This window comes from Sturnira hondurensis, unplaced genomic scaffold (genome assembly GCF_014824575.4).
Source record: "Sturnira hondurensis isolate 20B ecotype Veracruz unplaced genomic scaffold, ASM1482457v3 Scaffold0013559, whole genome shotgun sequence".
NCBI classification, from domain to species: domain Eukaryota; kingdom Metazoa; phylum Chordata; class Mammalia; order Chiroptera; family Phyllostomidae; genus Sturnira; species Sturnira hondurensis.
Window position 1 is genome coordinate 3612192 of NW_028086190.1, and position 25947 is coordinate 3638138.

The 25947-nt window shown below is 35.3% G+C and overlaps 1 protein-coding gene across 1 annotated transcript in view; it reads right to left on the bottom strand.

The window, feature by feature from the left end:
- The window catches only part of CNTLN (centlein), a 289299-nt gene that overhangs the window by 17464 nt on the left and 245888 nt on the right, over window positions 1-25947 (bottom strand). Inside the window, exons 20-24 of the mRNA XM_037061920.1 lie at window positions 22442-22539; window positions 20766-20892; window positions 18859-18996; window positions 18121-18306; window positions 704-889 (exon numbers count right to left, since the gene is read on the bottom strand). Coding sequence (XP_036917815.1) covers window positions 704-889; window positions 18121-18306; window positions 18859-18996; window positions 20766-20892; window positions 22442-22539 — 735 coding nt within the window. The remainder of the gene's footprint in view (window positions 1-703; window positions 890-18120; window positions 18307-18858; window positions 18997-20765; window positions 20893-22441; window positions 22540-25947) is intronic.

Genomic DNA, 25947 nt, shown 5'->3' on the forward strand with positions numbered 1-25947 from the left:
AAACAATGGAAATTTGAACATTAAGATATTAAATTTCAGAGACTTAACAGTGGAATAGGATTGAGCATTGCCCACAGGTTTCACAGCAGACCGTATGCAGGATGAGATTCTGCTGTTCATGAAATAATAACTATGTTGAAATGCAGCGCCCTTTCCAGGAGACAGAGATGCTATTGAGACTTCTATGCATATAAATTCACTCGGGTAGGAGTGTTTTACCCAATTTAAAGGAATAAATATATTTTTATATAACTTGATAAACAAAATCTCAAATTTAGTTAGGAAAGCCCCTAGATTTGCTACTTTTTCAAATCTCATCCAGGAGGAAGGAATCCTCAAATCAGTGGTGACCCAGCTTAACCAAATCCATTCAAACTGGCTTAATCAAAAATACTAGCTTACAAGATACATGATTAATTAAATTAGGGAAAATGGGGGCAGACAGGGAATAACAAACATGAATAATAAGCAAGTAGTTCTAAAGGTTATAAGTACTGCCTTTTTTTTCATATTGCACAGTTAAATTTCTCTGACGGTTGTTGAGTTGGTTAATACTCTTAATGCATCTTTTGTTAGTGCATTAATAATCTTACCTTCATCAATATTATCTCAAAGATAAAATTATAAGAGTTCTACAACAAATAATGTATTTAAATTCAATGTGCAAAAAGCCCTTCATTAATAAATCTCTAAAAGACCTTACCACCTCATCCTCTGTGTCCAAGATTTCCTCTAGATCTGATTGTGAAATGTTCAGGATAGAAGCTGCCAAGGTCTGGGCTTTATGAGTTGAGGTTTTATGAGCATCCTTGTTTCTCTGCATTTTTTTAAGCTCTCTGATTTGTCGCCTTATTGTATGGACATCAATTTGTAACTCTTTGACCAAAGCCTGTAACATATCAGAAAGAATGTGGCCTCGTGTGAAAGTAATACATGAAGATAAAGCACTCAAAACATAATAATGTGAAGATACTAGCAAATCTTTTATTAGGAATACTGAGATTTTATTTACTTGGGAACTTAATGGATTGCTCTTTATTTATTGTCAGTATTCAGTAAAAGCTTTCTTAAATGACCATTTAACCAACTGGCTGGATTAAGCAAAGCTCTTCAATCCCTCTCTCAGATTCCCCCACGGCTCCCCTGGTTGGCGAACAGCAGGCGGGCTACTTCCCATCACACCAGAACACAGCTCCTCCCACCAGCTGAGCTGATGCCAGGAGTCAGTTCTATTTATTTCTAAATGTGGATATATTAGTTGCAACAGTTCAGTTACATAATTCACTTAATGATTAAACAAACTGCTGAATTACGCCTGCAGAAAGAGAGTTGTTTGTATTTTATTAAACTGGATTAGAAATGCTTTAGAAGAACTCGAAGACAAGTTGGGTAACAGTGAAATTAAATTATGTGTGGGAAAGACAATACAAAATTTAAAAAATAACAAATATCTAGGATCGCTTCACAAAAGCCTTTAAGTCCTCTCTTTGTGAAGTTTATACATGCTAGCCCACAGCATGCCTCTATGTGCACACGAAAAAAAAGACTGTTAATCTGATGGGCAGAGCCCTGCCTAGCTTTGTGAGCTGAGAGCAGACCAGCTAGATGTTTGGAATGATTTCGGTTTTTTGACAGTTCAAGCAACATTGCAATAAATAATGGTGTTCATATATACATTTTGCAACTCTAGGATGTATCAACAGAAATGAAATCATTGGACCAAAGGATGTGTATAACTATAATTTTGAAAGCTGCTAATTCTCCATGGTAATACCTCCACAAAGGCTGTATGAAAATACCGTTTTCCATTGCATTAGCAGAACACCAATCTGGTATTTCAGTGTAGCATGTTGTTTCACTGTATTTTTAAGTTTCACTTCTCTCATTAAAAACAAAGTTAAGCATCAGCTATAAGAGGTAATTATCTTTCTTTGTCACATTTTCTATTTTTTTAGGGATTTAAAATAATTCTTTATATGTTAGGGAAATTATATATTTGTTATATATATCTAAAGTTTTTCATACTTTGTATTTTCTTTTGACAGTAAGTATAGTGTTTTATGCCAAGGGAAAAATATTAAAAATTTTTTATGTACTCAGTGAGTCTTTTCCTTTCTTACCTTTGAAATTAGTGTGATACTTTAATAAGCACTATCCATAATAAGATATAAATACAATTACTTCTAGCCATAATTTTTTCTGCTACCTTTAAGATTTTTCAATTTTAATATTTTTATCTATTAGTAATCATTTAAAATTATTATATAAAATCATACTCAGTTGTCCCACTACCATTCATTAAAGGTCCATCTTTCCCTAATTGACTTCGTATGTGTTTAGGTCAGATTCTGGACTTTCTATTCTGTTCCACCTCTTTTTTTTTATTAGTAATGCTTGATAATACATTATAACTAGTGAGACTTTATAATGAATGTTAACATCTGGTAGGACCTTCACCTTCTTATTAGCCTTCATTATAAGATTTTTTTCTTGGTAATTTTTGCTTGTTTGGTTTTCCATATGAAATTCAGATTGTCTAGATTCCACTGTCTTAAAAAATCTCACTGGTAACTTTATTTGAATCATGTTAAATTTTATTCAGATCACGTTAACATTTTAGAATGTTTGGTCTTCCTAATCAGAGATGATGATACTCCCTTCCAGTCGTTTATGTCTTTGTTCCTGAGGATCATTTTTGGTTTTCTCTCTATAAATCTAGTTTATTCTAGGCATTTTACTTTGGGGAGACTGCTTCTAATAATGATTATTGTTTGCATATATAAAGATTGTTAAATATATTTAGCTTACTGAAGTTTCTTATTTGTTGTAGATTTTCAGCTCACTTCTAGAAATTGAGTCATATCTGAAAATACTGATAATTTTATCTCCTAATTTCCAAATTTTATACTTCCTATTTCTTTCTTTTCTTGTTGTACTGGTCATTAAGTTTCTCCTGAATAATATTACATAGTAATATTAATAAACATACTTGACTTGTTTCTCGTTTTAATGGTAGTATGTCTACTTCCTAGGAAATACTATGCCAACTTTTGAGTTGAGAGACATTTTAATATGTCAAGAAATGTATTTTAATATATTAATATGTAATATATAACTTAATGCAGTTAACTACTGACTCATTTTACTTTTACTTCTTATTAAATATCACATTGTCTTAAATCCATTTAACATCTATATAAACTAACATATAATTTTAATCATAAATCTATTGATAGAATTATTAATAATTTTCTTAGTATCAGATTATATTTGCATTTATGGAATAAATTCCACTTGCTGTGATAAATTATTTTTTGTTATGCTGCTAAATTCTATTTGCTAATATTTTATCTAGGATTTCTATGTTAATGTGAGATTGAGTGGTTTTAATTTTGTGCAATCTTCCAAAAATTTAGAAGGATCTTTCTCTTTCCATGTGCTGTAGTAGTTTTAATGAGATTGACTTTATCTGCTCTTTACTGGTGTGATAGTAGTTGTCTGAACTTGGCTTAGTATCTAATGCACATTTTAAGGATTTGGTTTAGCAAGATTTGACGGTGATCTGCATCTCTGCAGCCACCACCTTCCTCAAGATATAGAACATCTTCATGTTGCAGAGATTTCCCTGATGAAGCAACGTGAAATTCCTGTGATGAACCTCTTCCTAGGCAATTCCTCCCCCACACAGAGAGCACCTGTTGTGATTTATATCCTCTTAATGTGAATAATGTGAATGACTCTAATGTGAAGAGTCATTCACATTATTTTGTGAATCTGTAATTTGCTTTTTATTTTAATTAAATACAATAATTTCAACATATTAATTCACACATATACAACCAGCAATATATATTTTTCTGAGATAATTTCACTTTCTCTTACTTCTTTGTCTCCTAACTTGCTTTCGTTTGCTCCTATGTCTCACCATCTTTTACCTAAATTATTACATTACTTCCCCCTTAAACGAGTGCTTTTAAAAGGAAATTATTTCATTATTATCTATAATTCATACTAAAGTATGAATTTGCTTTGTGGCAACTTTTCTATGGTGTAACTCCTTTTCCTGCCATTAACTTTTTCTGTTTATTTCCACCATTTTACTCTACTAAGTTTGTATAGATAGTGTATTGCTTCACTTTCAGGATGTATTTTTGAAGAAGAAAACTTTTTCCTGGACCACTAATTACGTGGCATAGGGGCCTATGCTATGTTCCGGACTGGTGAAATCTTCTCATATGAATTTAATTTTTTCTGATGAATTCTACTAATGGTTTTTTTTTTTTTTTTTTTTTTTTAGAATGTAAGGCATCTCTGTTTTGGGATGCTATGAGAAAAGCTGCCTCCTACAGATAAGCCTCCTCTGTGCGATTCTGCCTTAAGCTCTGCCTTCTCTTCTCCTTGAAAACAAACCAGATCTGGGAAGCTCAAATCGCAGCAGACCCACTCCACTGTTGCCAACAGGGGAGTCAGGGTTTGCACCTCATAGGACCTTCATCTTCCAAGGGTATATTTCTGCTCCATCTTCCAGAGGTCTGCAGCGCCCGAGTATTCTCCCTCTGCTGCCTTTGCATGGTTTCATCTTGCCTGGTTTTGGCTGCTCTTCCATGTATTTCAAAGAACAGAGTTTTAGTTGTGACCCAGGTTTGCTGGAAAAAGGAGTTGAAGTTTTGTTTCTCATTCTCCCTATCTGTTGTATGGTTCCAAGGGAGAGAAGGGGAGAAAGGATTTTATCTCTCTATAATCAAGTCCAAATTCTTCAAAGTGCATTTTCTCTAATCTTTTATTATGAAAAATTTCAAACACACAGAAAACTTGAAAGAAATGTATAGTGTACAACCATGTATCCACTACCTACATAGTACAGTTAACTCTTGCTGAACTTGCTTTACCATGTATCTATCTACCCATTGACCCAACTGCTGTGTTGATGCATTTCAAAAGAATTTGCAGATACCTGTTCAGTTCTCCCCTAATCTGTTCAGCACTCACATCATTAGCTAAAGATCAACATTTATATTCCTCTTTACTACTTTTTGAGATAAAAATTATATGCAGTGAGATTCATCAGTCTTAATTGTATAGTTTTATGAACTTCTGACAGTGAAAACATGGGGTACCCACACCCAGATCAAAGTAAAGTATATTTCCATCACTCCAGAAAGTCCGTTGTGTGTCTTACTAATCAGTCCTAACCCCTAGCCTCAAGAGGCAACCACTCTCTGGCATTTTTTCTCTTCAAACTAGTTTTGCCTATTCTACAAATTCATGTAAATATAATCACAGAGTATGCGTTACTGTATTTTGTGTTTGGATTCTTTCACTTATAATGCTTTTAAGATTCATGTACATTGTTATATGCATAAGTAGTTCATTTCTTTTTATTGCTGAGTCATATTTTATTATATAATTACAATGCTGAGTTGTAGGCGGACATCTGGGCTATTCCCAGTTCTTGACAATTATTAATAATATGGCAGTAAATATTCCTGATAACACATTCTGGGTGTATGTGTATACACATGTATTCATTTCCCTCTGAGTAAATACCTAGAATTGCGGAGTCATACTATATGTGACTGTTTTATTTATCACAAACTCCTGCAGTTTTCCCCCAAATCTTACATCTCTAACAATGGGTGAAAATCTCCAGTCTCCAAACTCTTTCCAATTCTGGTGGTTTACATGTGTTTTCTTGAATTTATTTCTAAAAATTTTATTTTTGATGCTATTATAAATTGAAGATTTTTATTTCCTTTTCCAATTATTTACTGCTACGATTTGATTTTTTGTACTATGACATTGTATCCCATGAACTGGGTAAACTCTCTTGTTAATACTAGTTTTATAAATCTTTAGGATTTCCTATGTAAAGAATCATGTCTTATCAGAGAAATGTAAATCACAACAAAAAGATATAACCTCACACACATTAGGATGGCTACTATTAAAAAAGCAGAAAACAGCAAGTGTTGGCAAGAACCTGGAAGTATTGGAACAGTTGTGCAGTCTGGTTGGGAGTGTAAAATGGTGGAACTGTACTCTGTCCTAAAACTCTATGTACCTATGGTCTGCACTAATCACCCTGTTTTCTTTACTACAGCTTTGTAGTATGCTTTGATGTTCGTTAAGGAAAATCCTTCTCTCCCTGCCCATTTTTCTCCTTCTTCAGCTGTCTTCATCCCTTTTCTCTTACTTATGTTTTGGAATCAGTTTGCCTATATCTGAACTGCACTGACATTTAGATTAATTTTGGAATGAATTCTCACATTTGCAATATTGATTCTTCCCATTCAGAAAAACAGTACATCTCCCCAGTTATTTAGGGTTTTTTAAATGTCTTTCAGTGTTTTATCATTTGCTTTATAGGTCTCTTCATTTCTTGAAATATTTACTCCTCAGCATTTAATAGTTATTTTATTGTTATAAATAGAAATTTAAAAATAGCATTTAAAAACATTATTTGTAAAGACAAATTTATTTTACATGTTGACCTTGTTTTGAATGTGTTGAATTATCTGGCTAGCTTTACTAGTTTACAATTTTATTCTCTTGGATTTTCAAGATACGTAAACACGTCATTAACAATCAGTTTGATTGTCTACATTCCCATAATTATATATTTTTCTCATTTCTTTGAATTTCTAAATCTGTAGAATCAGTATCGATGGTAGCAATGAAAGAGGCATCTGTGCCTCATTCTTGACTGTAATGGAAATTTTTCTAATATTGCACATAACAAAATGATGCTTAATGTAGATTTCTGATAGGTATCTTCTAGCTTGTACATCAGATAAGACACAAATTTGATTGCTATTACAATGGTCACAAATAAAAGTAGCCAAATAAGTTAGAATTTTATTTCATTTTTCTGTAAAATTCCAAGCATAAGCATTCCAAGGTTATATAACAGCCTCACAAATTTGGGAACCCAGTTTTCCTTCTATGTTTTTGGGCCGTCATTTTAAAAACAGCTTTTAACTAGATTTATTGAGACATAGTATTTTTATACTACATACCTTAAAGTTTATCCACTTAAAGTAATGTATTTTTATTAGGAACTTTTAAAATTGCTGTCATTTACCTTTTTTATATAACAGGATGGAGTTAATTAAAACTTGACTGTATTATAAAACTGCTAGTGAGAGGGGAAGTTAGAGGGTGTAGGGATTGAGCAAAAAGGAAAAAGGACTCATGGACATGAACAACATGGTGGTGATTGCTGGGGGGAGCGGGATATAAGGGAACTGAATGGTAATGGGAAAATATAATAAAGGAAAAATAAATAAATAAATACACACATACACAAAAATGCTTATAAATTATAATTAAGAAGTGATGTCACCAAAATAGTGGAGTACAAGACCCAGCCTCCTTCTTGCCACAAAGACCAACAATTAGCCATCCACATACAAAAAGTCCTGTAGTAAAACACAGTTCTGAAGTCCACTTAAGAAACTTCAACAACACAATGGAACAAAAACCTGAGAATAACTGTGCACAGAGGAAAGGAATGAGCTTCATTTGCCTGCCTCATCCCATCCTCGAGGCCAGCACTGCTCATCGCCAAGATGGAATTTCCTTTTGTCAAGAAATGGAGAATGGGGTGAGCAACCAGCTTCTCCAGCCCTTCAGGGCACCACATAAAGGACCCACTTCCATTTCACTCCACACAGAAACTGGCAGAGCCGAGATGTATAGGAAAAAGGGCTGTGGCTACCAATAGCTGCCACGCAGTGAGAGCAACCAGAGTTCACAGCAGGCTGCTCTGTGGAGGAGCCCAACAGCTTTTGCCACAGAAGAAACTAATGCCCTGGATAGCCACCACAGACTCCCTGGAGATTTTGCATGCCCTAGTTTTTCTCTGTTCCCTGAACCCCACTGGGCCCCAGGACCTGCACTGAAAGCCACTCTGGCCTCTGCCACTGCTCAGGAGCAAAATGCCAGTCTAGAGTTCATAGTTGATCCTCACCGTTGCATGTATGCACGAGGCTAACCCTTCCAGCACCTGCTTACCACTGGCCTGACTCCTGTCACTGGAAGCCAGTGACATGGGAGTACCTGTGGTACAAGCTGGTAGCCACAGGACTGCACGCCAAGAGCCAAGGCGCCCAGAGCAGTTGTGGGCCCAGATCTGGCCCTGTCTCCTGTCACTGTCCTGTACCCCGGACTCACCTGCAGCTGGCCCCTCCAGCTAGGCGCCTGCACACTCCCAGCCCCACTGCCATCATGGGCCTCCACTGCCATGTGAGACTCTGCATTAAGCAAAAAGATCTCAAAGAAACAATATAACTTTTCACCTCAAGGAACAAGAAAAAATTAAAAACCCAAGCCCAAAGTTAGTAAAAGGAAGAAAATAACAAACATCAGAGGGAAAATTAATGAAATAGAGATGAAAAAAAGACAATAGAAAAGATCAATGAAACTAAGACAGTTTTCTGAAGGAATAAACAAAATAGATAAAACTTTAGCTAGACTTAATAAGAAATAAAGAAAGAACTCAAAGAAACTTAGAAATTAAAGAAAAGATTACAACTGATACTGAAGAAATGCAAAGAATCATTAAGAGGCTACTATGTACAATTAAACACCAACAAACTGGACAACCTAGAAGAAGTGGATAAATTCTTAGAACATCCAACCAATCAAATCATGAAAAAAGATAAAATATGAACAGACCAATACTGAGTAAAGAGAGTGAGTCAGCAATAAAAACCTCCCAAGAAAGAAAAGCCCAGGACATGGTGACCTCACTGATGAATTCTACCAAACATTTAAAGAAAAATTAGTATCAATTTTTCTCAAATGCTTCCAAAAAAACTGAAGCACAGAGAACGCTCCCAAATTCATTTTATAAGGCCAGCATTATCCAGACACCAAACCCAGAGAGGGAAACTACAAGAGAAGAAAACTACAGGTCAATATCCCTGATGAATATAAATGCAAACATTCTCAACAAAATATTAGCAAACTAAATTTAACAACACATTAAAAAAATCATACGCCATGCTCAAGTGGGATTTACCCCTGAGATGTAAGAATGGATGGATCAACAAATGCAAGTCAATAAACATGATACACTGTATTAACAAAATACAGGATACAAATTCTATGATCATCTCAACAGGTGCAGGGAAAATAATGGACAAAATCCAAGATCATTTCACGATAAAAATTCGCAATAAAATGGGTGTAGAAGGAACCCACCTCAACATAGTAAAGTCCATAAATCACAAGCCCAAAGCTAACATTATATTCACTGGGAAAAGACGAAACGTCTCCCCTTTTGATTGGAAGTAAAAGAAGGTGCCCCCTCTCACCACTCTCACTCTGCACAGTACTGGGAGCCCTGGGCAGATCAGTTAGGCAAGAAAACAATAAAAGGCATCAAACTCAGAAAGAAAGAAGTAAAATTGTCTTTCTTTGCTCGTGACATAATTTTATATAGAGAAAATCCTAAAGACTTCACCTAAAACCTATTAAAACCAATAAACAATTTCAATAAAGTTGCAGAATACAAAATCAACATATAAAAATTAGCTGTGTTTCTATATGCTAACCACAAAACATCTGAAAAAGAAAACAATTCTATTTATAATAGTACCCAAAACAATGAACTGTTAGGACTAAATTTAACCAAGAAAGTAAAAGATATGTAAGACATTGATGAAAGAAATTGAAGAAGACACAAATACATGAAAAGATATCCCGTGCTAGTGGAGCAGAAGAATTAATATCGTTAAAGTATCCATACTACTCAAAGCCATCTATAGATTCAACGTAATCCCTATAAAAAACCCAATGTCACTTTTCACAGAAATACAGCAAACAATTCTAAAACTTAAAAAAACCCTGAATAGCCAAAGTAGTTTTGCAAAAGAACAAAGCTGGAGACACTGCACTTCCTGATTTCAAACTACGTACAACTTATACAACCCAATAGCCAAAATCCAAGTAATCCAATTTACAAATGGGCAAAAAATCTGAAGGGACATTTTTTTCAAAGAACACATACTAATGGCCAACAAGTACATAAAAAGATGCTCAACCTTGTTAATCATCAGGGAAATGCAAGTCAAAACCACAATTAGATAATGTCTCGTACCTGTTAGGAGGGCTATTGATAGTGCCAAATGGACAAGAGATAACAAATGGTGTTGAGGATGTGGGGAAAAGGGCACCCTTGGGCACTATTGTTGGAATGTAAATACCATATTTTTCGGACCATAAGACACACAGGTTTTAGAGGAAGAAAATAGAAAAAAAATTTGAAGCAAAAATGTGTTAAAATATTTACTAACATAGCATTTCACCAATGTAAATGTAAACAGAACTCAACAGCAGCATTGACAACCATCATTCCTCCCAAATTTGTGGAGGGCAAACGTGCGTCTTGCAGTCTGAAAAATACGGTAGGTGCAGCAACTATGCAGAACAGTGTGGAGGATCCTCAAAAAAATTACAAATAGAACTACCACATGATCCAGCCATCTAACCTCTGGGTGCATACCCAAAGGAAATAAAATCAAGACTGCAAAGAGATGCCTGCACTCCCACGTTCACTGTAGAATTATTCACAATAGCCAAGATATGGAAACCACCTAATTGTCCATCAATAGATAGATTTAAAAAATTTGGTACATATATAATGAAGTAGTATTCAATCACAAAAAAAGAAAGAAATCCAGCCATTTGTGACAACACAGATGGACTTTGAAAGAGTCATGCTTATTAGTAGAAGTCAGACAAAGACAAACACCATGTAATCTCACTTATATTTGGAATCTCAAAAAGCTGAACTTATTTGCCAGGGGCTGGGGATGGGGGGAGGGAAATGAGATAGTGGTCAAAGGGTAAAAACTCCAGGTCATAAGGAGAGTGTGTCCCAGGGATCTAAAACACAGCACAGTGACCATAGTTAAAACACTGTATTATATATTTGAAAATTGCTATGAGAGTATATCTAAATGTTGTCAACATAATTACAACAATAAAATGGCAAGTACATGAGAGCTAACCTTATTGTGGTAAGAACTTCATCATACACCCGTATACACGTATCAAATCATCATGTTATATATCTTAAAAAAACAATGTTTCATGTGATTATATCTCAATAAAGCTGGATAAAAAGGACACTAAAAAATCTTAAGAGACCAGATCAATGAGCCAAAGTATTAACAATTGTACATATAAAAATTAAATTATAATGCTCCACAAATGTTCTCACCGAAGAAGCAGAAAATTTACATGCCCAAAACATCTTATTAAATCTCACCAAAGCAAGCACATACTGATAATTGAATGATTTGAGCTTTAGGCTAAATGTCGTTCTTTGGCTGATATTTATTTCACAGCTAAAAAAAAATACCATTGAGAAGACAAAATTTGGCACATGACTCTCACATACAAGACCATTAACAAGCCTATATCAGGGCTCAATCAAACTGAGCAAATACTTCTAGAAATTCCCCCTATGTGTTTTATTCAGTTATTAAGAGAATTCAAAGCCTCAATTCTGCCACATCTATCCAGCCCAGATGCTCAAAGTACTTGATTTTACTCCAGGGCACAATTCCATATTCAAGACTAGACCTAGAACAGATGGCCACTCCACCGCTTCTATAATCTCGTTGTGCCCTATGAATAAATGAAAAGACTAAAGGGAACACAGATTCTACAACAGGGCCAGAATAAACATCATTACTATTAATACTACTAATAATATTTATTAAGTACTTTTGTGTACATGGTACCCTAATAGCTCCGCACAGAGTGAGTCCTGGTGATCTAATGTTCCATGAAGGAACTATGTACATTCTTCATGCTCACTAAAGAGTTTTCGGTCTGAACAGTGATTAAATAAGTGTCCAGTACTATTCTTGAAGCAGATATAAAATCAATTCTTCAGGACTTTAGTGAGACTTATATGTGGTGCTTTGAGAATAATGAAGGACAATGTCTCTGCTCTAATGTTGGCTATACTCTATTGTACTTGAAAAATATGAGCTCAGAGTTACATGTTAATTGATGTGGTACATACAATAAATATTCAGGAGACAAATGAAAGCCAGACGACACCTACTACTTCTACTAACTGACACTCAGCTCTTGTGATATACGAGGCAATGCTTTGTTTACCTTATTTAAATGCTCATCTCAGGTATGTCCCATTATTGCACTCATTCCATAAATGGGGAGACTGAGGTACAGAGGACTAAGTCACTTGCCTGCAATAATATAGCCAGTAACTGGCAGAGTAGGGCTTTTACCTCTTAACCGCAAAATTAAAGAAGGGATTCATGAACAAGGGAGGCACTAAACTGAATATGAAGGATTTAGAACAAGTAGCAAAGAGGGAAAGGCATGACAATAGAAAAGCAGAACTTGAGCAAAGGCAGCAATGACCATAATATGGATGAAAGTAGGAGGGCTGTGTAAAAGATGAGTTTTAAGCAGAATAGGGTCAAATTATAAAAGGTCTTAAATTTTTTTAAGATTTATTTTTTCTTATTTTTATTTATTTTTTCAAGATTTTTTTAAAAAATATATTTTATTGATTATACCATTAGTTGTTCTATTCCCCCCTTCATTCCCCTCCACCCTGAACACACCCTCCCCCACTATTCCCCCCCTTTAGTTTATGACCACGTGTCTCAAGTTCTTTAGATTCTATATTTCCCCTACTATTCTTGCCCTACCCCCATCTATTTTTTACCTACCATCTATGCTACTTATTTTCTGTATCTTCTCCCCCATTCTCCTCCTCCCACTCCCCTGTTGCTAACCCTGCATGTGTTCTTCATTTCTATGGTTCCACTCCTGATCTAGCTGTCCTCTTGGTTTGCTTTTGTTTTCAGTGTGTTTGTTAGTAACTGAGTTTGCTGACCTTTCACTGTTCATACTTTTTATCTTCTTTTTCTTAGATAAGTCCCTTTAACATTTCATATAAGGGCTTGGTGATGATGCACTCCTTGAATTTGATCTTATCTGAGAAGCACTTTATCTGCACTTCCATTCTAAATGAAAGCTTTGCTGGATAGAGCAGTCTTGGATGTAGGTCTTTGGATTTCATGACTTGAAATACTTCCTTCCAGCTCCTTCTTGCCTGTAAGGTCTCTTTTGAGAAATCCGCTGACAGCCTGATGGAAACTCCTTTGTAGATAATGGTCCCCTTATCTCTTGCTGCTTCTAGGATTCTCTCCTTCATTTTAATCTTGGCTAATGTAATTATGATGTGCCTTGGTGTGTTCCTTGTTGGGTCCAACTTCTTTGGGACTCTCTGAGCTTCCTGGATTTCCTGGAAGTCTATTTCCTTTGCCAGACTGGGGAAGTTCTCCTTTATTATTTGTTCAAATAAGTTTTCCACTTGTGGCTGTTTCTTTCCCCCTTCTGGTACCCCTATAATTCGGATGTTGGAATGTTTAAAGATGTCCTGGATGTTCCTAAGCCTCTCCTCATTTTTTTTTGAATTCTTGTAACTTCACTTTTTTCTGTTTGGTCATTTCTTCCTTCCTTCTGGTCCACCCCCTTGATTTTAGTCCCAGTTTCCTTCCCATCACTATTGGTTTCCTGTGCATTTCCCTTCATTTCAATTAGTTTAGCCTTCATATGTTCCTCTAATTTGTGGCTATAATCAACCAGTTCTGTGAGCATCCTGATGACCAGTGTTTTGAACTGTGCATCTGAGAGGTTCGCTATTTCTTTTTCGCTTAGAATTATTGGCTCTGGGGCTTTGAGTTCTTCTTGAGCCATATTTTGGACTGTTTGTGCCTGTTACATATGAGGAGCAGAGCCCTAGGTGTTCACCAGGGCCGGCCATTCAGTTCCTGGGTTGTAACACTGTATGTGGGGGCGGGGTCAAAGGAAAGCAATGGCAGCCTCCTCTGCTGCCTCCCTGCTGCTGCCGCCACCACCGGGGCTGGCACGGTCCGTCCCACTGTGCGCAAATGTGCAACCGCGGTCAGCCCGCCTCTGCTGGGTTCGCAGCTGGGGCTTGCGCAGTCAATCTAACTGCTCACCCCTTTGCTGGTTTATCTGCGTGAGAATGTGTGACCACGGCCAGCCTGCTGCCCTGCGCCTTCACTGGGTCCGCCCAACTTGGGGCTGCCTGGATGCCTGGGGTTGGGGGACCTTTCTTGCCTGACCCTGCTCTGTTGCTGGCTCCGCCCCTCTTACAGGTCCTGGTTGAATCGTTGGTTGTTGTCGGACTTCCATATAGTTCAATTTTCTGTTCTTTGGCTGCGTCTTTGTTCACCAAAACTTTGCTGTATTCAAACTTGGTTGTGGGAGAAGGCACAGTGTTTCCACCTACGCCTCCATCTTGGCGGAAGTCTCTAGAGCTCTTAAATTTTAAAAAAGCTTTAAGCTTAGATGTAACGCAGTGGGGTTTAGAAAGTCACTGACAGTATGCTGCCCAAGATGGTGGCTCCCGAGCATGCCCACCAGTCCTAGGGCCATAGGTGCAAGGAAGAGAAGAATGATATCATCTCATCCTGAGAACCGAATACCCAGCCACTGCCATAGTTTCAGTTTTGGCATTAATTTGCTAGTGGCTCTTTATTAGAAAAATTGATTAAGCAGCAGAAGTGGTGCCAGTATCAAATGCACATTGGCGCTGAAACATAGTTGAAAAAACAAACATCAAACTACCACTAGAGGTCCTAAGTGCTAAGGGGTGTTGTTAAATACCAAAATGATATTTTATCATAAAGATTAAATTCGTAAAAAATTTAAGGCAGTGTTTGAAAAACTGTATTCTGCATAATAATCTCTTAGTTAATTTGTTAAATGCAGATTATTGAGCCCCACCAGTTAAGATTTTGAGTCAATAAATTTGGGGCCCAACATTATGCATTCTTTTTAAAGGCAATAAAATCACACTGTGGTTAAAGCCACAATGAGATACCATCTCACACCAGTCAGAATGGCCAATATACACATCAACAAACAAGTGCTGGAGAAGATGGGGAGAAAAGGGAACCCTGTTCGTGGGATTGCAGACTGGTGTAGCCACTGTGGAAAAGAGTATGGAATTATGAAGCTAAATGTCATAATAAAAATAGTTTTACATCATGAATAAAATACTGACAATAGGATAAAGAGTGAGACAATTTGATAAGCACTTGGAAGAAATGACATTTTAAATCTGGAAAAGGTAAATTACATTTAATCAAATCAATACTCTGCAATCATTTAGGGTCTCCTCAGTTAAGCATTATTGGTTTGACTTTAGACCAGTTAAAATCTTTGTTCAGATATAAAAGAGATTAATTCACTTATTTTGTAGATATTCTTAAAATTAAAAAACTCCCAAAGTGTCCATGGTTTCCAAGGAAACAAAGTAAGGGAACTGTTCTAAATGGGGTACTATTAACACTGGTGAAAAATTCTGTAAGCTCCTAATTTAAAAGAATGAAGAATGTAGCGTCATACATAAAATCCAGTTATTTGCTATCTTATATCCAGTATCTAAGTCCAGGGATATTATATCTTAAAATTAAGGTCAATACCTAAAGGAGTAAGGGAACTTGAAAATATTCTACTACAGGTTGACCAGTGGACTGTCTCAACTGAGACATGAGAGATCCCAACCTACTCACCTATCTAGGGAGATAACCACAAAAATTTAGTTGAAAAACTAATATATTAATATATAGAATAATATACTTTAATATATGAGGTCTGTCTAGGAAAAGTTCAGCCACTGTCAATATAATGAGAACAGTTTGCACTACATCGATGTAACCCGGCACCCAAGGAGAGTGGACTGGAGTGCGCATGTGTGAGCCATGACAACTTCACTGTACTAGTCAGTGGGGACGGTAGTTGCCCTTGAGTGAGCATGTGTACTCTGTGCCCCTTGCATTCAAAATAACTGAGCAAGTAGAGCAATGAATCTGCATCAAATTTTGTGTTAAGCTTCAACGTTCCTCTGTGGAAACTATTCAGATGATTCAGAAAGCCACAGTTAAGGGCAGCTCACAATTGGCAGCTTCATCACAACAATGTGCCCATTCACGCATCCCATCTCAAGTGCAAAGTTTTTTGGTGAAATATCAAATCACCCAGGTTACTCAGCCCCCCTGGAGCCCAGATTTGGCGCTGTGACTTCTGGCTTTTCCTAAAACTGAAATCGCCTTTGAAAGGGAAGAGATTTCAGACCATCAATGACATTCAGGGAAATATGATGGGGCAGCTGATGGCAACTGGGAGAACTGGGTGAGGTACCACAGTGCCTCCTTTGAAGGGGACTGAGGTGTCACTGTCCTATGTACAATGTTTCTTGTATCTTGCATCTCTAATAAATGGCCCAAGTTTTCCTATTACATGGCTGGACACCTTCTGGACTCACATGAACTAATACTATATATATATACACATACACACACACACAGCAAGTACAATTGTGTGCATTAAATAATAGTGGGGTTATATGGGAAGAGACACTAGTGATGTTTTATTCCATTGGAGGACACAGTTCAACTTCATTTTATAAGATTACATAAATTGAAAACATTTTATATATTTAAGTAAATTTCTACTGCTATGACATGCTAGTTTTTAATAATGCAAGCCATGTAAGGAAAAAAAAGTAGTGTAAGAAACTTAATCTCACCCAAGATCACTTAAAAAAAGGAAAAGAGCTCTGACTGGGTGAGTCAGTTGGTGGGAGGGTTTCCCAGAAAGGCTGTGGGTTTGATCCCCGGTCAGGGCAGGTGTGAGAGGCAAGCACATGATATTTCTCTCTGTATCTCTCTTCCTCTCTGTCTAATGAACACAGTAAGTATGGCCTTGGGTGAGAATTAAAAAAAAAAGAAAAGAAAAGAATATTGTAATTTCAGGAGAGTCATTTTCCCACTTATTTTCATTATTATTTTTATTATTTTTATTTTATTTGTGATCCTCACCTGAGTATATGTTTACTAATTATATTTGGCAGGGGAGAGAGAGGGAGAAAGAGAGAGGGGGCGAGAGAGAGAGACATTAATGTGAGAGAAGAGAAGCATCGATCAGTTGCCTCCCGTATGTGCCCTGACTGGGTTCGAACCCACAACTTTTTTATGTACAGGACAGAGCTCCAAGTAACTGAGGTCATCCAGCCAGGGCTTCAGATCTTATTTTTAAAAGCCAAAAGGACCACTATTAAAATTTCACATTCCTAATGGAAATTTAAATTGACTAATTAGTGATCTTTATTGCACGTGACTCTTTGAAAGGTGCTCTGGTGCAGGCCATGGAAGCAGAGATTAGTAAAACACATCCTGGACTTTAAGGAACGCTATTTATATTTAGCAACAGATGTGTTTGCTAAATATAACAGGAATCAGAATAAATAGTACTAAACCGAGGTGTAAAGAACTCACAGTGGGATTAAAGGGGAGGAGCAATCGCCAGATACCCACTCTAGGTACCTTGTTTCTCTGAAAGCAGAGCTGCAGCTCCTCAGAGTGTCCCGTGGAGATGAGGGAGAAATAATGCCTGACTGTACGGGACCAGAGGTCTAAAAACTCTTTTTAAAGACTTTCAAACAAACCACAGGTTTAGCCTTGTATCTGTCCTCCCTCCACTTTGGTGGTTCCTTTTGGAGCCAAGTCCTGAGCATTTCTGGGGTTCTTCAGCTTTCAGATAACTTCTAGACGGGTACCCTGTGCATGCACTTGGGCTTGTCTCCTTTTGTCCCACTAAATCGCTTGCCATTCCTCTATCTATTCCATGTCTTGATAGGTGATGGATTGGGATTCAGATCTCTCCTAGCTTTAATGAACAAGTTTCTGTTTGTTCTTGCTTGGATAATTTTCAAGAGGACAGTGCAATGGAAATTACTCAATTCTTTCATCTTAATACTTGCCTTGATTATATGATTACTATAATTTCACAACTAAGTTAACATTAAGAAAAATGGTAGTTAGAATGAAAAATTCTAAACTCAAGCTATAAAAAAACTTTTATAGAGAAATTTTTAAACAATGTGGCAAGTAGATTAGGAGAAGATGCTTTGTGGTTTAGGAAAGAAACTATACAGAAAGAAACTTGGAAGTATTCTCCAAATCACCTGAAGCAGGCTTCTGCCTACTCTTCCAGAAGAAAAGTACAAGTTAGTAAGGTACAAAAAATTCAAACCTTCACAAATAGGGTGAACTCTTCCACTTTGTCATTGGCTATCAGCAATTTCTTCTGTGCACCTTCTAGGGCCTGCTCACTCTGCAGTGCTAACCCTTGAAGATGCTTAGATGCTGCTGTTTCAATTTCTGCCATTGCAGACTCAGTCTCGGTTATTTTTGATAGGAGGAGGGAAAGCTTGAGATCCTGCAAGAGATCAGTAGTTACGGAATAAAAACATCTCATAAACAGCTTTGGAAGAGTCAGTTATGCATGTCAGATAAAAGGTTTCATGACTCTCTCTATATATGTTTTTATTTTTATTTGGGAAAAATTGATTTTTTTTGTTTATTTTCAATAACTTATCCTGAGCACATATTCTTATATATGTATATTAATCATTGAAATTAGTTTATGCTTTTTAACATCATAAAATGTTAAAACGGATATATTAAATTAGTTTATAAGTTTATAAACTCATATATCAAATGGATATATTAAATTAGTTTATAAGTTTAGGTGGGCCTAAACAATTTATATCTACTTGTGCTAATCATTAAAAACAGTTCTCATTTTAAGAAATTATCAAGACACAAAATCTGTTTCAGATACTTAATGTTTCATGTACAGATAAAAGTATTTTTTGGATTTATCTTAACATTTAAGTGGCTCATAATAGTTTGGGGGAAAAAGAGCAACTTTAAAAATGAAAAAGACATTGTCATATCATCTCAAAACTAAAATATCATAAAAGCATACTTTTTTTTCTAATTCCTCTTTAGTTTTCTGATACATCTGTTCGTACTGTGACTTCTCTTTAACGGCGACACTAAGTCTTTGCTTTAGTGAATCAATTGATACCTTCTTGTTGGAACACTCTTCAGTTAATGTCTTCACCTAGTAATGAAAGTATAAAGGTTTATTATTGGTTAGGGCATTCTAGTAGTATATTATATTTATTTCAACAGAAACCAGATGGATACATGAATATGTCTAATTTCATTTATTTTCTCATAAAGGATATCAAATTCAAGTATAAGACATGTATAACTAATACTATGAATGAGACTGACAGTCTCTAAATCCACAGCAAAACCAAAAATTGCACAAAAGAAGTATACACAATAAACAATGCAGTCTTCCACCTAAAGATATAATATTAATTTCAACTACATTTCCTTTAATTACTAATCTGAACTTCCTTAAGCAGGAATGGTTGTTTTTGATTCTTAAACAAGCCAAGTTCCAAATTAAAGATAATTTTCAGCTGCACTTTCCAAAAATACATGTACTTTTAAGAATAATAAAAGTGATACAACATATTTATTATACATTCAAAATAGAATAGGTTTTCTTTTTCCATTTAATGTCACTAACGGTATATAATTACTACATCTGAAATGATTGTTAAAGTTAAAAAATGAATAAATTTTAAAAGGTAACCTTGGGGAAAAAACCCATAAGAAAGTTAAGTATATTTTACATGGGTGTGTGACAGAGAAAGAGAAAGTAAATCTATACACATTTGTCTTACTGGTATAAAATATTCTCTCTTAAATCCATTTGAGCTGATAGATGGTTATCTTTTTATTTCCAACAAGTAAAGTAAGGGAGAGTATCTTCCTGGAGCCGTCACATGGAGTGAACGCCAACGCACAGCTGCTTCATGAGTTGTGCAAACAGCACCTTTAAATACACAGGGTCCGGCAGAAGGAAGGCCAGCTTGCTGGAGTGAGGTGGGTAGGGGACGTGAATGTCTCTCACCAAATGGACAGCACTTTGGACATTTCACCTAAAATGTCATATGGTGTGCTTGAGTGTGATGTTGTTATATTATAGAATCACATGCTGATGATTTTGTAATAAAAAGGGGGTGTTATTTGTGCTGGATCCTGTATATATCCTTGTCAGCAAATTGCTAATTTCTACTTTGGGGTCAGATATTATGAAACTATTTTAAATACAACTCTCTGCCCAAGTACACTGAATTAAGTGTATACAAAAAAGGTACTTTAAAAAATTGTGGTAATATACTTTTTAAACACTTTTGATAGTTATTGGTTTCCACTTTTTTCATTTAAAATCATATGCTTGATTCTATCATTAATTTTATAGTTTAAATAAAACAAAATGCTGAATAAAATGGAATTATGTAGCTCAGAAATATTCAAGAATTTTTAAAAATTAAATATGATTATCTTCTCACGGTATGTTTACAAACACAAAGAATGTGTGCTGCCCTGGCTGGTGTAGCTCATTGGATTGAGTGCGGGCCTGCAAACCAAACAACCACAGTTCAATTCCCAGTCAGGGCACATGCCTGGGTTGCAGGCCACTTCCCGGCAGGGGACTCATGAGAGGCAACCGTACATTGATATTTCTCTCCCTCTCTCCTTCCCTTCTCCTCTAAAAATAAATAAACAAAATATTTAAAAGTAGGTGAATGAAGCTTAAAAAAAAGAATGCGTGCTATATTATTTATGAGATTTTAGAGTCTTCAATTTTAATACAAACAATGTACTCTCAGGACAAATATGTAATTGTGCAACAAGACCCATATATCCCATGAATATTTCCTATAAATTTTATTAAGAGAGAATATTTGACTTAAAAGGTAAATACAAGGGGAAGTGTTTTTTAGTGTCAGGGAACATAGAAGTTCATACCTTTTTTTCAAGATTTTCTAACATTTCATTAGTACACTCATTACTTTCCAAGTTTACTTTCTGCCGAAATTTCAAGTCCTCTATCAAATGTCTTTTCATGGTTATATCCCTTTCCATTCGAGACATCCTTAAAAGGAAAAAAGAGGAAATTTCATAAAAAGAGAAAATAGTTGAATGGTGGTAATATCTTGTTTACTGTTAATCAGTTATAATTGTCCCACCTTCTTCCCCATCACTCACCCTTACCCCATCTCATAGTGATAATATTTTACACAAAGTTACACCTACCATTAATTTTCAAATGCGATCTGATATTAATGAAATGACAAATTAAAAAAATAATTACATGGGATAACTATTGCTGTTAATATTTTGAGTACTTATAAAATTTATAATCCAGTTTCCACTTGCTAATCATAGTGTTATATAAGCATTAAAACAAAAACGAACTGAGAAAAATTAATAAAATTTATGAAAAGTCAAAATTATTATATTTAAATTATATTCTTACACTGCTAAAAAAAGCGAGTTACATTTAGAGACCATCAAAAAGTATAATACTGATAAGAAACAATTCTATAAACAAATGTAAAATTTTATATTATAAAGATACTAAAATTAGACATGATATCTTCTGATTTAATATCATGTGAAACTGAACTGACATATTAGTTTGGCTTAAGTTCACAACATGTTAAGCATATAATGGTAGATGCAGTGACCACTACCATCACTATTACTGCTGTAGTAAGAGCAACGGCAAGCATGACATGCCGGTGTCTGCGATGAATGCTTTACATCTGCTCACTCATTCAATCCTCCTAAGAACTTTATAAGTTAATACTATTAAATTAAGGCACCAAGCTAGCAGGTCAAGGAAACAGGATTCAAAGAAAATTTCTCTAGAGTGCTCAATGTTAAATAACAAGACTGCTTTTTAATGGGTAAATAAACTTCAAGTAGTCTGTTTAAAAAATTAACCAATCTTTTGTGTTTAAGCCATCTTCACATATAATGTACTACAATATGTATGTATGTAGAATATATATATATGTATACATACATATATTCATACACACACACCTACATAAATAAAATTACTAAGGCCAGACTGGAATTCTATCTAAACAGCTTACCACTTCTAAGCTCTAGTATATGTATAAAATATACAGAAAGAAAATCAATTTGAGTGTGTAGAATAGAACATTTTAAACCTCTTTTGTTAATAACACAAAATATAAACTTTCATAATCTTCCAGGTATTTATAAATACAAACAAAATTTTCCCTTTTTTTAACTTACCTTTATAAGCTTAGGCATTAAATCCAATGGAAGATTAATCTACACATATATCTTTGATAGAATAATTTCTATCTTCTAAAATTTTTGGTTCACAGTCTTTGGGCCATTAAGTGATATTTACTCAAAATTAAATGTTTACTCTAAGAAAGATAATCTAACTTTACATATTCTTATTCTAATTAAAAACCAGTAATCATATTGACATCAACCATGCTATATATAATACTCCTTAAATTTTCATTTTATATAGGCTTAAACATGAAGAAAGGAAAACAATTTTTGACATGTCGGTATTGTTTCTTGGGGTGCATTTAATAGAGTAACTGCCACTAGGTGGCACCAAATACAACGGATAAAAATATGGAAAAACCTACTTCTCATGCATCTCCTTTATGTGTTCTTCTTTTGCTAGGAGTTCAAATTTGAGAGACTTCACGCTTGACGACTGCTTAGTGAGTTCATTAGTTGCATTCTAGATTAAAAATACATATAAATACACATACACTTTTCAACCTCGTTCAAAAGAAGCATAAAAACTAAATGCTATTCTCATAAAGAGTAATTTTCAATGACAAATAAATGAACATTTAAGTATTTTAAATGCGCTTTATTTTATATGTCACAATATAAGTATTATAGTATAATAAAGTTTTTATATTACATGCCAAAGCCATAGAGGTACACAATCATAAAACAATTGCAGAGTACACACTCAAAATACATTTATGGGAGATACGGATTATCTTTGTAAAATGTAAATGTATATGTGATTGAGTAGTTTAATGGTTTAATAAGATAACTTAAAACTAATGCTGGGTTGTTCTCATGCCCTGTAACAGGCTCAGTATGACCACAGTCACAAATGCTTTGCTGCTCTTCCCATCGAGACATGGAATCCATCGCCCAAGCCTCTGAACCTAGACCAGCCTGTGATTTGTTTTGACCAAAAGAATGCGGCAGAAATAAAACAGTGCAAATATCAGACCCTGGGCCTAAACCTTTGCAGCATGCACCTGTGCCCTCTCGGAATGCCACCCTGGGATCACCTTCCACAGAATACAGAAGAAAGGCCATTTGGAGGAGTATGGAGTCATCCCAGCTTACAACCAGCCAACCAATTGCCAGGCCCATGAGTGAGGTTATTTTGGAATTTCCAGGCCAGGTAAATCCTTGGTTTCAACTACTATTGTTTTAAGCCATGATATGTTAGGATAATTTGCCAGTAATTGATAACTGATAAGAGCATCTTATGAATACTAAATACTTGCTTGCTTGACCTTATTAATAAAACTCCTTATTATTAATGTATTTATACATAATTATTAGTTTTTCAAAGTAGAACAGCTTCGTCATATTTGTCGTCTGCACAGTCGAGGAGGCAGATGTAGCAACTAGATGGTTAAGACTTTCTTTCTTAATATTTATTTATTTACTTATTTATTTATTGGGGTGACAATCGTTAATAAAATGATATAGATTTAGGTGTACAGTTCTATAATATATCTGTATACTGTATTGTGTGTTAATCACCCCAAGTCAAGCCTCTTCCATCACCATTTACCCCCCCCTTATTATCCATTCCTATCTCTCCCCAGCCCCCTTCCCCTCTGGTAGTCACCATACTAGACCCCTAACTTTCAATTTTGACTCAAGTTACAAGTAAACATGTAATAATGTGAGACCTCATTTGGTATCTTGATTTTCCTCTTACAAGACAGTGTTGACATATATTAATTCATTTCCTATATTTTTAAAGTATTACATTAATATAAGTGTCATAAAATATGATAGCTTTAGAAATATCTGAACTAGTTATTTCATTAATCTATCTAATAACTACAATCAATTTTTTCTATTAGAACTATTACCGGGTTTTTCTGACTCATGCTAAAAAAATGTAAAGCTGACCAGATAAAACCATTAATTATATAATGTAAATATGAGTCAAATTCATTAGACAGACCTTAACTATCTCATTGGTATAGCATATGCAAATTAAAAAACAAATAATTTTACAGTCACCTCCTGGAGCATAATAAATAATAAGCTGACATTTTTAAATCTTTATATTAAATACGATATTAATTTTCTTTAAAAACCAAGGCTATTTCAACATGGCAACTGCACTGAATATTAAAAGTTTTGACTAAATATGCCCTGGCTGGTGTGGCTCCGTGAATTGAGTGCCAGCCTGTGAACCAAACAGTCGCTGGTTCTCTTCCCAGATCAGGGCACATGCCAGGTGCCCAGTAGGGGGCGCACAAGAGGCAACCACATATTGATGTTTCTCTCCCTCTCTTCCTCTCTCTCTTCCTCTCTCTAAAAATAAATAAAATCTTTAAAAGAAAGTTTTGACTAAATATCTGTGTAATGAAATCTAAATGTCCACCATATTTTACATATTTACAGTGATGAAGAGTGTCTTATTTCTAGCATTGGAAAATAAGATGTTCCACACTAGTGAATTTCCCAGATAATTGAAACTTTTGCTTTAATCATTAATCTATGGTCTTTCTGGAGTGAATGTACATTCCGTATTACTTTAATATAGTGATAGTACATTATAAATATCACTATATTAATTATGTGTCACATTACTATATAGTGTCAGTAAGTCATGATATAGTGATGCCTTTAACAACTATCACGATATAAATGGCTACGTACCCCCACTCTAAATGGTCCCAGACTCCTGCTTTTCTAATTTTGTATCTTTATATTAATATTTTTATATTTCCTTTTTCTCTCTGTCATAACGTCTTGCTTCTCTCAATATTCCTGTCCCCAAACAATCACCCTGCCCTTTAATCTGCATATCTCTAATTTTCTATTTTTGAGTTATTTTTTGCTGAGAAGCTGAACAATTAAACTTATAAAAGACAATAGGCAATAAATGCAGCCTGACAGTGGAATAAATTAAGTGGATTTTAAGATAGCTGTTTGATTCTTTTCCATTTAGAGTTAAAGACTGTTATTTTAGGTGGCTCAAATGCTGTTAACACTGATTTCTGGATAACTGAGGGATTAATGAATTATGATAAATGAAACCATGCCACCTTGGTATATACTTTTGCCTGCATCTCTAAATCATAGAGCTACTTCATCTGATCCTAAAAAGTCCTTACTAAGTGGCAAGAAAGGTATCCCTGCTTTAAACCTCTGGAGAAGTTAAGTGATTTCCTCCATCAGATCCTACCTGAAGTTAATGGACAAAGAGCGATCAAAACCCAGGTCCTCTGACCCTTTTCCACTTCCTACTACATAATACTTACCTGCAGCATGACTTAAAATCTGGAGTAGAATACATATTTAAAAAATGTCACGATGGTGAGAATCCTTCCTGGTGAAAGCTTCCCTATCTAAGTTTATTAAATACATATTTTTACATTTTCATAGTGTAACGATTGAGAGCATAGGCTCTGGAGCCAGATGGCATGAGCTCTAATCTCAGCTCTGCCACGGAGGAGCTATGTTGCCTTGGACAAGTAACTCAATCTCTGTGTCTCAGGTTTTCTCAACTACACAATAAAGGGAGTAAGAAGACTTCTCTCATAGGGTTGAAATGAGGATTAAATGAGTTAATACTTTTAAAGGACTCAGAACTGCCTTGAAATAGATTATACAGAAAGGAACAGTAGTTGAAAAACTACTATTTTTCATTCCTAAGTTATAGGGAAACTGGAAGAGAACGACGTATGCACCAAAGGGAGTGCTTTCAACAATTAGGAAGGCAAAGAACCACAAACACAAATTGGAGTACCATCCCATTCGGGTTGCATGAAAAGTACAAATTAAACTAAATAATATAAATTACTAGAAGAATTTATAGGTCTCTAAATACTTTATATCTATCTACATAAAGCTGGGTACCTTGAAGAAA